At 32.3% G+C, this 13911-nt stretch overlaps 1 protein-coding gene across 1 annotated transcript; it reads right to left on the bottom strand.

The window, feature by feature from the left end:
* Window positions 1-441: 441 nt before the first annotated feature.
* Window positions 442-4398, bottom strand: LOC127856256 (uncharacterized). Its single transcript, XM_052392360.1, has 4 exons — window positions 4026-4398; window positions 2600-2722; window positions 2134-2308; window positions 442-1353 (listed from the first exon to the last, which is right to left on the bottom strand). Exons 1-4 carry the CDS (start codon window positions 4047-4049, stop codon window positions 749-751), a joined length of 927 nt encoding a protein of 308 aa, XP_052248320.1. The 5' UTR covers window positions 4050-4398; the 3' UTR covers window positions 442-748.
* Window positions 4399-13911: the final 9513 nt, after the last annotated feature.

Below are 13911 nucleotides of genomic sequence, written 5' to 3'. Positions count from 1 at the left end.
AATCAATATGTTTAAACTAAATAAAAGCTACTTTAGCTATACTTTTGTTCGTATGTTGAGTATGCCCCTACAGACGTAAATATCACTAATTATACTTTTTGTGGTTGGATCTCATATATTTACGTTTGTCTTTCTTCTTTGCAACCAATTAACGTACCAAAATGTAACTTTCAATTGAAATTTATGCTACCGTTTATTCTGACTTATTTTAAGTTGTTTTTTCTAACATGCATGTATTTTTAATGCTTTTATTTATATATTCAATATTTAAAAATACAAGCATAGCCTATCGTCGGTCGGGCTGTTTTTATAATTCATATTAAGAATTACTCAACGCATTGAACGTCTGAACAGTGAACAGCAAAGTGCTTAAATTGCAAACTAAATGTGTTTTTGTGCTATGCCGTTGTCGTGGATTAAATGAACAAACACGAACACAAATACAGTTATGGATTTTTTTAGCAAGCATTTATAAAAAGGGGATTTTTTACCGATCATATTCCGTCTGGTCGATTTAAAACAAGTAAAAAGAACAAAACCTGTCTTATTGATGTCTGTATGTCACATGTGTCGAGAAATACATTTTCAAATTCAAGCATTGAAGTAAACGCATTTAAATAACTAGTGCAAATTTATGTCAGCAGCAACAGTTTATAATTTATCTTTCCAATTAATAAACACGTGTATCACAATTCGCTTTGAAAACTTCCAATAACTACTATACGGGATATGCTTTGCTAACATTAACTTAGCTTAGTGAAATTATACGAGACTGTATGAACAAAATCGGTCTTCGTTTGTGTAGAGATCGGGGCTTGCTTCTTTGCTTTCTCTTCCGCCGGTGCCGCAGTCGGGGTTTGTGAGTTAATATCAATATGGCGCGTTTCCCACATCCTACACATTGTAAATACAAATTCAGTGTCTGTTCATTCCCGTCGAAGGACTGTTTGATCAGGTCAAGAGGTAGACTCAGTTTCATGGACTTAGATTTTTTTAGTGTCGATTTAACTTTAGTCAGAATAACATCGGGTTTACCGCTATTTGTAACATTTGATACAATTATTGTTATTGGAAATTCATTCGTTTTATATTTTTGCACACGCTGCGAGGCTTTCCAATGTCTTTTTTCTTTTTTAGTCACCTTTTTTGATACAGATGAACCGTCAATTAATTCGACAAACGTCTGATTTAGTGAAGGTAAGTCAGTATCTGATTTAAATTCATGTGTGGTATTGATGAAAGGGTTCTTGAATTTCAATCTCAGCAACAAATTAACACTTTCGATAACTACCGCCTTGTCTCTAGTTAGACCTCCTAGTTGGAACTGTATTATCTTGTCGTCTGCAAATTCGTCTACAATACAAAATGAAATAACATTTGTATGACTTCATTTATTGTGAATAACTTCACATACAGAACTGAACTGAGAGCTGCATGCTTCAATAAGTGGAGAATAGGAATATTGAAGTGTTAGTACTTATTTTAAAATGAAACATTAATGTAAAACGTAAAGCTGGCTATTGGTTTGTATCATACCATCACGCTGATATACCTTATAAATAGGCTCCTGTTATATATTTCATATGAGCCGTTTATATTAGTAAATGTTTGGTGGTACGTCATATTACTCATTATAAACTGTGAAGTCATTTTTGTACAAACAAATCAGATTATACACATCACACGTTTTGAGATGAACATGTATTTTTTTTATGCAAAAGCAACAAAAACCGCTAAACACATATTTAAAACCACATGTATGAAGCACAAGAGTTTGCAACTCGATGATGAACGCGTCAAATGTCTAGTAAAATAATAATTCTCGCTAAAAATCCTGTTTCATAGCGATTATACTTTTGTGTTTCGTAAAAAGTGGTGGATAAAGTAATTATACAAAGATAAACAGGTTACTGCACTATTGTTTTGTAATATATAAGGCTCGGTTCTTCGCCATTATTTGTGTTACTTTCAGCCTAAGCTGCTATATTACTGAACGGTAAAGCAGTAATTACCTGTTAGTAAACACATACTAAAGAACTTCAATGTCATATACATTTATATAAGATACAAAGAACGCATTGAAACCCAATTAGCTTACATAAATACTGCATTACTAATAGATTGTTGCTTTACCTGATGGCTCAGAATGAAGGCTAACAAGGTCGAGCAGTCTGTATGTCATCAAAAAGTCGGTATTGTCTATAGCCCTTTTCTCTGGTCGTGGCGCATGCGTAGAGGGCAAGGGAGGCTCCGTAACGCCCAGACGTCGTAAAATTTCAGCCTTTATTATTGCCAGTTCCCGAATATCCTGCAAAACAATTGTGTGTATCTGTTTTTTTTTTATAATTCAAAACGTCTCGTTTAATTTTAAATCATACATGTCGGTAAATCAGAACAGAACATAAAGTTGACATAATGGTTGCTATATGTCCGACGTAATCCTTGCTATCATAGGCAATGGACTACTGTTTATGAAAAGATAAATATCCACATAACTTTTAACTTAAATAACAAACAACATAACGATTTTTTTAATTATTAGTATTTTAAGATTCACAGTTTACCAAAACTTTATTTATAGAAAAAAAACGTATCGTACGTTCACTTTAGTTTGCACTTGTAGATCTATTGTCCTTGGATCCTGACTTTGTGTCGATGAATGCGTGATCAAAGTCATCATCAGGGTGTTCATTAGAAGCAATTGTGTTGTCTGCATCATGGACTTCATACATGAAAAAATAACGAACTATTTTATTGAGCAGCTGCTTTGTCATATTATAAATTATCTATTTAAATTATTTACTTTTGAAATGTATACCTGTTTATGAATAAATATAGAATATCGCATAAAAAGGGCTCGTTTCATTTAACCATCATGATAAAGCAAGCAAATATGAATAACAATCGCCCTTTTAAAGTGATAATTACAAAATATATTTACCACTTGTCGAGTAAAGTCGATAATATTAGGACGTAAATACATTATGCACTGCATGTAAAAGGTAGTTTTCGACATTCAAAACTTTCAATTAATATTTCATGCGCCTGTGTGATAAATATGTGACGGACAAACATTTTGGGAAGTTGTTAAACAGAAATTAAGGAACATTTTATTAAGGATTTGTTTTCGTACCCTTTTTTGATAAAGTGGAAAACATAAACAAATATTTGTCCAGGTTATTCGTTTCTTGAACGGCTCTCAAATTGTAATTGAATCTGAAATTGAACAGACTCGAATAGCTGCAGACATTTTTTTAACTTCTTACTAAACACGCGTGCGCCTGTTATCATGTTTAGTCTGCTAAATTAGCTTACATAAATACACTTGCCTTACTTAAATTGTTTCCAATGATCTGTGAAGAATTTTCAATTCCATGGATCTCGTTAATTTTGTACCCGTAACCTGATCCTTTTTTCTTATAAGAATTTAGTTCAAAACAATGTCGACAATCGAGCATGGGGACTTTGGGACTAACTAATTAACCTATTGCAGTTATTTAAGGGTATTAATAACCGACGCTTGAATGGATCTTCAATTTCAATTTTATTTAAATCAATACATTTATATTTATTCGCAATTTTGGACTTCAACTGTATGAAAATGTTTATAAAGAGTAAGTTTTTATCCAAGTAGTAAATATTTCCGCTCAAGCCATGTCATCACTTCCCACGCGTGTATTTTGCTGATACATTATTCTGAAATAATTATATCAAAAATATCAAAATGCATTATTGCAGCATATTAATTATATGATTTAGCGATATAGCAAACATAAATGTTGTTTATGTTTATATCAATTGAGTACCTTTAAACTGAAACAATATATACTCTTAGCTTAAACACACGTTTGATTGACTTCGTCATATTATATTATTATTATAACATGCATGCATCAAGTCTTTTTCATGATTTCGTGTTCTTTTATTTATAAAAACACCCTATTTTTTGTCATTAAATTGTATGAATTGCTAAAACACGTAAAGTGTACACCAATCGTGGAACTCACAATAATATATTTACTTACGTGTGCTTTAATAATCCAATCCATTCACAACAGATGGTTTGGTGTTTATAGTTTATCACATGATATGTGTGTTCTCGTCAGCACATAACATCCATATTAATGAAAACTAAATTAAGTCTTTTTTAATAAGTTTCGGCAAAAGTTTGCTTTCCAGTAAAATCGCCAAACGCCAATTTAATAAAACAAAGCTATACTATGTATCATTATTTGAGTCAGTTAACTTCCAAGAGTGGATTAACCAGTATATAAATTTGAAGCTGTTTATTATTCAAATTTATTTTCCATGAACACCAACTCTCCACCTCCTATGTTCTAAAATGTTCTTTCTGCGACAGTGAAAGGCAGAAGCAGCGATTTTTGTCATGCAGCGTGCGCTATATACTCAACCAGGTAACATTCCAGAGAATCCCTTGCACGATTTGCCTTTAAGCAATCGGATTGTGGTAGAAGTTGGCATGATCATGAGGTGGCTTGTAAAACGATCATAGTGTTATGTCATGTGCACTGGAGAAACGCTCTCATTACTAAATCAATTCAACCACTTGTTATCAATTGTGTTTTTCATTCTCGTATACGCGTGGCAGGATGCTTCCGAGCCCAATGACGCAAGTTTATTGATATTTGTCTTGGGGAAAAAAGGTTGTCTTGATAAAATGTACTGCTATGTAAGAGTTAAATTCGTATTTTTTTTCTTGTAAATTATGTGGTTTTGTTCATCCACATGAAATATCGGAAAATAAATGCGCCAAGCTGCTTGGTGGTTGTCTACTTCATTGACTTGACAATACGATATGTTACACAATTGGTAACAAACTATCATCGATATACAAGACTTCAATATGTGAAAAACAAAATGTATACTGCTACATGGGGTATGTTAATAACAACACATGTCTGGAGACTATCATACCGTGACTTGTTCTTATTTCGGGACGCATATCAAAGCAATCACCAAGGGTTCTCTGTTAAAAAAAGTTGTTCAGCGATAATAAACTTTTCCGAAAATATAATACACAGTAGAGGCAACATTGACATAAAATACTTATTGCATTTCCATTCCGATGCCAAAAAGAAGTCATGCCTCCTCATAAAACTGCAATTTTCTTGTGGTTGTGTTTTTTTGTTATGATGTGAAAATATTACATACACACACTATATAAATGTTCAACATACATGGAAAAAAAACGCAAATTTAGCGAGATAAAGTTTTGTTTTTGCTGTAATAATAAAAGCGTGATTCATTTTTTTAATTATTTAGAAATGTATAGAAAGCATGTTTAAATTATGCAAACTACTCAAACTATAACATTTCTTCTTGTTACCATAAAAAGATGATCATCGGAGGAAATACAGTAGCCTTTTAATTGATACTGTTGAACAATCAGTTTCTAGTAAAATCATATCGTATTCATCAAATAATAAATCAAACGCTTTCACTTGCTCATTGATGTTTAACTTATTTATCTATACAATATTCTGACCTAATCTTTATGTTGTTCTTGCATTATGCGAACATTGTCCAATCATCTATAAATTATTATCAAATATTATCAAATACTCATCGGGAAAGACGAACATATACAGTGAATGATGTTATCGTTGTTAATAATAAAGATGAGTTTGGAGATAATGTTGCAAGATTGTATTTTTCAAAAGGTTACAAGAGAAACATTCAAGTTTCAACCAATATGCTTTGATGGCATTTTTAAAAGCTATGCATTACAATTAAAACACACATGATGTTTGTTATCGATTATGTTACATATGGTCTTCAAAAGCGCCTATATTCCCAACAATTTAAACACGCTTAACAAAGGAACCACACTTGTCACACCGCTATCGAACTAACTAACATCAAGTTAAGTTCATACGGTTTTCTACGCATTACAGCTACAAATATGCTTTCAATTTGTACGGATCGTTTTTAATGTCTTAACATCGTGCAAACGACAGCGTTCGTACATATAATTGTTTGCTTGATATACATTAACCGAATTATTTCCTTTGATCACAAACTTTATCAATTATCATCCGATACCGGTCAAAACACTTACTGATTCTAAAAACTAATAAATGGGCTCACATATCAATTTGTATCAAAGTGCAGTAATTGACAGGGTGTTGCAACTAATGTACACCACATCCAAATTGCATATATTATAGCATTTTTCTATCTCAGAAGGTGCAACTTTACACTTGTCATGCGTCATTTGGAAGAAATTGTCCGTGTTACAGATAAGTGCTCAATGGTTAATTAACCAAAAGCCAGGTCTTTGCAAATGTTAGTTTGTATAACGTTGTTTATCGAAATAGACACACTTAAGTTATGGCAACAAAAACACACTCAAGCATTGGAAAGGAATGAGCAAGTGCAAAAATTTAAACACTGTGTCTTGATACATTGTGAAGACTTCTTTATCAGTTCAAATGGACTTGTACTGAAGTTATTGTTGAGTCAGATTCCACAGCCAAAATAATAATGTTAATCGGAAATTTCGTGATTTGACAGCAGCTATAGTGGTTTTCTGGGACTGATTGTTTGGTGTTACAAGTGGTGGTAAATTGCATCGCATGATTTGATGCAATCATTATATGGATTGATTAGCGTTGAACTATATGTTTGGTTCGATTGGTGCAAACATAACGTTGTTAATGTTTTGTTCCTGCATTTATACACGTGTAATGTATGCTCTTAATTGTAATAAATATTTGTACTAAATGGCTTACATAAGCTTACTCATAAAATAAATTTATCGCAAGCCATGATTCATTAAAACGAGTTCTTTCAATGCATTTAAAGTGTTTGGTAGTCAACTTGTCTATGTCTAAGTGCCATAAGAGAAACTGAGCATGATGCAATGCTGCACACTCAATCCAATAACAACAGATCGATAATTGTTTCAATACTGGAATTGAAATATCACTGAGCCGTTAATGATGCCTTTTTATTTTTATTTCATTCACGTTACGATTAGAAATCCGTTTTAAGAAACTTGTCGTCATTAAAACTCCGTGTTTAGAAACTCAGTTTGATATATTTGACATATGTGATAGCTTAACGCGAATGTTATGTCAGCGTGTGAAGGACCATTCACCATATTAATCTGAAGAGAATCTCTCAATACAATGTATTACATCGCAAAAAAACCGGTTGCGAATTGTTGTGAGATAGCTTTACATCGGTGTATGTAATTTTCAATTCGCGATGTATCATTATTAAGCAGTCTTGAAACCAATTTAAAAAAGAAAGATTTTTATTCATAAATACAATGTACGCGAATAACGAATGTTGTTTAAATGTTATTAACAGCGTTGGATAAGCATACTAACATATCCACAATTGTTTATACATTTGTTTCTTTAAACTGCTGTGTATTGAAAATCTTCACTACATTATTCCAGAATGACTGTTTTCTTAAAATCACAGCTTGACAACATTATGCCTCATTTTATGCTTAAGGACAATGCTCCTCCACAAAACATTTAATAATATCACAAATGATTAATTGTTAATTAATGAAATGGCATAATATGGAAACCGTAGTAAGACATGTGTGTTATTCATAATGCGATACTCATTGTAATTGTTTTAGTCACGTGCCTCTTACGGTGTAATTTAAATGAGCTTTGCTTTTGTGATATACTGGTTGTATTGCAAGTACATGTATATAAGATAAGATGGGCGCACGGCACTTCACAGTCTTGTGTATAATATCATATTTAAAGTGGGAATCACTTTTGTTGCGATGATAAGCTATTACACATACAGCGTTAAGCAACACGGCAACAACTATACAAAAACAAGAGCTGTCAGAGGACAGCGTGCTCGACTACTCGAGTGCTTGACAGTATAACGCAAGCCATCATTGTGGGTGTGTGATCATTTAATAGATGATCTTTCAAAAAAAAAAGAAAGAAAAGAAAAATATCTTTCTTTTTTTTTGGGGGGGGGGATTCTGGAGTGGGGCGTGGGGATAGTTTGGGTGGAGTCCATTGTGGTATGTCAGGAAGGTGTTGTTTTGTCAAAGTATGAATCAAATCTGATCTTAATTAAAGAAGTTATGGCAATTTAAGCAACATTTATTAATTTCACATTGAGAGTAAAGGTCATTCAAAGGTCAAGGTCACATTCAACTTGCCATGTATAGTAACATCATGATAGTAAGAAAGTATTTGAAGTTTGAAAGAAATGGCCTGAATACCTAGTAAAGTGGATCTAAACACAAACTTTAACAAAATATTCCAAGTGACAAAGATAAAAAAAGGGACATTATTCCTAAAAATTGCTTGATACAGTTGTCTGCTCTTGTTTATAGGTTGGGAACATGTTGGTAAAGAAGTATGCAAAATATAAAAGCAATATGTCAAGGGACATTAAAAATATTTGAGGTGGTACGCAAACTTTAATATAGAGTTATCAATAATATGCAAATATTAAGTGGAAAAAGGGCCATCATTCTTACAAAATGATTGATATAGTTGTCTGCTCTTGTTTATAGGTTGGGGTCATGTTGGTAAAGAAGTATGCAAAATATGAAAGCAGTATGTCAAGGGACATATGAAATATTTGGGGTGGTACGCAAACTTTAACATTTGCACGCTCACGCTCACGCTAATGCTAACGCCGACGCCAGGGGGTGAGGATAGCTCCACTATATAAATTGCATATACAATAGTCGAGCTAACAAACCCCAAACAATGTGAAAGCACTATTAATCGTTGTAGCATACGTTTGGCGTGTTCGGCTCATTATTATATATCCTAGTAAATGTAAATCAATGTATTTTATTTAATTTTAAAAGTTGAACTACTAGATACTGTTGTGTGCTTTTATCAAGTCCATCTTTTTTACCAGATATAACTAGTTGTTTTTAAATGTATTTAAGTTATTATTTGATATTTTTATTTGAGGACACGAATGGCTGTTTTTAGAAGTTTCAAATTTGTGGAATTGACTCACAGTGCATTTGACGGATAAGATTAACTATCGCATGTATCAATGTCTTTTTATGAAGCGCACATTTGCCCGTGTTTCAGTTTTAATGAAATCAAACAATCTTGTTCATAGTAATCTAAACCTCTACACGTCGGGATGGTTTTATTGTTAGAGTGTCGTTAAGAATCGAATTAGTTAATAGCAAAACTTTGACAGCATGACACCAATAACATTAAATATTCTAGCGAGGAGTGCGTCTGGCTTAGATTCCATTTATATGTTTTATCGATGTCATAAATAACGTTGATGCTGTTTATTTTGAAACAAGGAAGTTCAGAATGAAATATATTGAATGTAATCACCTGTTAAAACATCCGCAAAATGTGTAATTGCGTCCACGCCACCAAACTTTTGAATTATATATGGCAATAATACCCCACATGATTTAATTGAACTGGGCATAGCGTTTAAGTAGGGCATTAATACAGTAATTTACCTATATAAGATTTTGTCCGAACTTCGGGTTTCAAGTTTGGCACGACCCAATATCATATTACGACAATGTTTTTATAGGACATTACTTTAGAAACTTTTGGTATAGCATTTTGAAACAATGACTCTGTTCGAATTTATTTTGAAGACATGTAAATGAAACAATACATTTTTAAGTCCGTGTGTGTGCGTGTGTCTATTTTACATATGAAAACGTTGCAATATTATTCCTGTAAAAACAATCTTTAAATAATTTAAAATAAAACGCATTAAACAAAAATGAATATTTTGTTTGACGTAAATTTAGTACACACGTCAATACTTATACAATCGGACCTGCTCTTTCTATGGCCTTGTTTCAACAAATGATGTATTATCACGAAATATTGCTGGAAGATGACGTTAAATGGTACTTAAAACGTAATAGTTGCATGCGAACATAGAAGGCGGCTAATTAGAACTTTATTGAACATGATGAATAGTGCGAATGATGTCATACCCGTGATTCAAAGTAGATTTTATGTTAAGTAATTGATTTACTTGTAATGCAACCGGTAAGCTGCGTGAGAACTCTTTCACCAAAATCTGACAGTAGCTCTTCATATGTGTGTATACCGTTTACGATATTTCCAAGTAGCAATACTAGTTATATGTTATAACATTCACATGTTATAAACAAACAAACAAATATATAAATAATTGTTAAACAAAATGTTAAACGACATATTAAAGGGGCATTTTCACAGGTTTTGGTATGTAGTGAAGTTTGTCATTAAATGCTATATATTGATAAATGTAAACATTGGATATCAAAAGCTCCAGTAAAAAAATAAGAATATAATTTTAAAAAGTAACTCCCTTACAGAGCTCGAACCACTGACCCCTGGAATTCTGGAGTAAACGTGTACCACTTAGAACACTCGGCCATCCTTGTTTATACAATGATGGATGTATTTTATACTTTATATAAGCAATCCTCGTAGTTTCACAAAATATAACGACAACCACGAAACTCACCAAATTTTTCAATCGTTTCGCGTTGCAACGCTTTATAATTTTCAGGTTTTTAAATCGTCAAAAGATGCATGTAATGGCTATTTTAGAGCATGGTAAATGTTCAGTATAACAGTTTCCTTACAAATATCAAAACAAAAATGAAAATTTGCGAAACGGAAACAACTTTTTAAAATTTTGTCAATTTACCAAAACGTGAAAAGGCCACTTTAATTAACATTCGTATTTTGGTGACATAAAATATGAGCAGGCATTTGCAGAAGACATGTGTATCTTGCAGACAAGCCCGATATTATGAATACTTGTTAAATTACATTAAACATTCCACGACGGTGCCTTCACCCAATACGGTCATAAACTTCAAATATGAATCCTTGCATTGTGACAAACGCGTTCGATTCTTATTAGTGTTTCCTTTTTTATCAATAATGACTAATTGCTTTGATTACGATTCAAGTAAGTCGGTTTTTTGGCAAATACTCAGACAATACAAAAACAGATATTGAAGACATTGGTTTATAAGTTTAGGTTTATTTTGTGTCGATAACTGCTATTAGTTTTAAACAAACATTAACATGTTGACTAATACACTCGGTGAATTACATGTGGGATGACTCGTCAATAATGAGTCAAAACAATTAGCGTCTTGTTATGCCTTGAAGAAAAAACAATCATATACAGACACGTGGAATTACTGTGACTGATTATTATCACATTAGTAGAAATCATTATTTATAATAAATTCAATAGAGTTGATGTTGAATAATTAAAAGCGTTCAAAGGATAAAAGTAATCAATTATTATTATTTTTAACAACAACAACAATTATTCCTTGATGAGTCAACGAAAACTTCTGACTTATGTATAAATACGTTTCATAAAAATAAACGATTCTTTCCCCAAATGTTTAAGTAGAACCTTAAGTATGTATAAAGTATTCGTGTAGTTACCAAATCTGGAAAACGAAAACATTATCGGTACATCCGCATTCAAATGGTTAGTCCATTTATACAAAGAGCATGCAACGATTGAAAACACTGGGGGTAGTTCGTGTGTTTTTCATGAATAAAAACATTTAATAAAAGGAACGACAAGTATTGACGCATTATCACGTCAATGTTAACTGTTATTTAGAATTGAAGAACATGTTTAATTATGTAAATCACGAGATCGGAAACATCAATATAAGACGATTGTAGAAAGGATGTTGATTGCGTTATGAGCTTCTAACATTTGAAAAGACAAACCTACATTGAATACACAACGAGTTACAATTGCAAACTACAATGCTATACTTAATATGTGTAGAACACAGCAGTGCATTATACAATCTTAAATAAAAACAAAATAAAAGCAAATGTAAAAAATATATAGTCGAAACCATCAAAACAACTAAAGCTTTATTGGAAATTAAACACGGATAAAAAAATTCATAATGACGTTATAAACACAAAAACTTGCCATTGTCGTTGAAATGTATTGCCATATAGCAATCCGTCTTTTGTGCAATGAAAGGTAGAAACATCTTTTAATAAAGCAGTCATTAATATTTAATATTTAAGAGTTCCTATCCATTACACGGGCATATAAATGGTATTGTATTTATCAAAAGCAGAACAGCTATTTAAGGAGCAATCAAAATTGTCCGCCTGATCAGTATAAATTGGTTTTCGAATTTGTAATACGAGTATAGACTTCGTAATATGAGAGAATAGTGCTTCAGAACATTTAGCCGAAAACAAAAACTCCTCATAGTGTATTAATTCCCATATTTCAAAGAATACATTTACCTTCATTTACATGCAGATGATTTTGAAATAAGTATACATAATTTATTCTTCAGGATATCAAGTTCCAAGTGTTATAACCGTTTGTGCTTTTGACAAACAAACACGAATATACCTACTATGATAGAAGAGGTCGATTATTTTTGTATTACATATTCTAACAAGATAAACCAATCTAGAAAGATAAATAAACGAGACTGCGCTGGAAACAAACGTAAGTGGATAATTACCATTAACATAAGTAGTTCATGCTTTTTATGGACAATCGTGGTAACATATCGGTATTTTTGAGCGTGACAATAAGGTCAAGAGGCAATAAGCTGAATCCCCGAGAGCTATTTTTGTTCGATATAATGAAATGCGTGCAAAAATAGAACACGCGTTCTTTACATGACGCAATTATAATACACCGACATGCGGTATACGTTATGTATCCATAGAGTATCCTATAAAGATGAAATATCTAAAGAACATGAAGCTTGTTTTAAAACTATAAAGAATTTTCGAAGAACACTAGGTTTGCAAATGATCATAACTTTTATGTTATTTATTGCAAAACGTTGTGTATCAAAAACCTTTTAATCTGGAGACGACCTTAATTTCAACAAGAGTCGATTTTAACGATTATTTATATTGCTATTTGTTACATGATTATATTAGTTATTCAAAGTGCATTTTATAATTGTTTTATTTGAAACCATTTAATTTATTTGACATTTAACTTGAACTAATGTATGTGGCTAAAGATAGAGATACACGACCAACCCATGTAATTTGGCCGTGTACAGCCTTATTGCGGCTTCTTCCTAAATTGCATGAGTGTGATCTGAATGTGCAAACTATATGATGCTATGTATCTAAAGCTTTTTAATCAAATACGAGAAGTAATTGCGGTCAGTTTTTGTTTCCTTTCATCGTTATTAAAAATGTTACGGGTTTGGTGCTGTAAAATGTATATAATCATTAAGTTGTTAAATGGAAATTATGTACAGAATCATTAAGTTCATGTAGTTAAGTGACATATTATGTTGAAGTATATTGTTTTTTATTGTTATTTTTTAATTGTGATGCTATCATTTTCATGTTTCTGTAACATTAAAAGTTCAATACATAATTCTGGCCAAGTTTGAAGTTTGGATCTTCAAAAACCGATTAAGACCTCATTGCTGTAGCATTGACCGTTTCAAGGCAGTGAAAACAGTATTGTATGTTTGTGCTGTTGTTTTGTACGTGTGTGTCAGGTCTCATGCATGTGTTTTGAGTTTTACTGTATAGTTCCCTGACATAAATAAAGAACCGCTCTGTACAATAAGGTTTCGCCCCTGCTGGTTCTGTCTAAGTTTCATATCATGAGTATTTTAATTAAGCTGATATGTCGTTTGCTAATAAAAAAAAATCAGTTATTAAAATATAAATCAAGTACAATGTGAATGACACAATGTAAGGAAAAACACTGACAATCAATGTATACTGAAATACAGGTATTCATTCGATCTGAATGACAATGTTTGCCTATAAGTCATGCGTTGGTAATGCACAGCGTTACACCATAATTAGGGATTTTCCTTTAAAGCAGTATAATTACATGGCGTTTTTCACGCCACGTAGAAAGTCGCATGGAAAATCGCGCGTGGTTGTATTGCCCTCTTGTGAAAAA

The sequence above is a fragment of the Dreissena polymorpha genome, chromosome 13, assembly GCF_020536995.1.
Source record: "Dreissena polymorpha isolate Duluth1 chromosome 13, UMN_Dpol_1.0, whole genome shotgun sequence".
NCBI lineage: Eukaryota > Metazoa > Mollusca > Bivalvia > Myida > Dreissenidae > Dreissena > Dreissena polymorpha.
This window is presented reverse-complemented; position numbering and strand designations above follow the sequence as displayed.

Bases quoted from the DNA above. Each gene is read 5' to 3' on its own strand.
- LOC127856256 (XM_052392360.1), bottom strand. From the start codon at position 4,049: ATGGATTGGATTATTAAAGCACAC. The intron at 2,723-4,025 runs GTAAGTAAATAT...TCATGTATGAAG, and splicing joins ATTGGATTATTAAAGCACAC to TCCATGATGCAGACAACACA. The intron at 1,354-2,133 runs GTAAAGCAACAA...TTTGTATTGTAG, and splicing joins CCTTCATTCTGAGCCATCAG to ACGAATTTGCAGACGACAAG.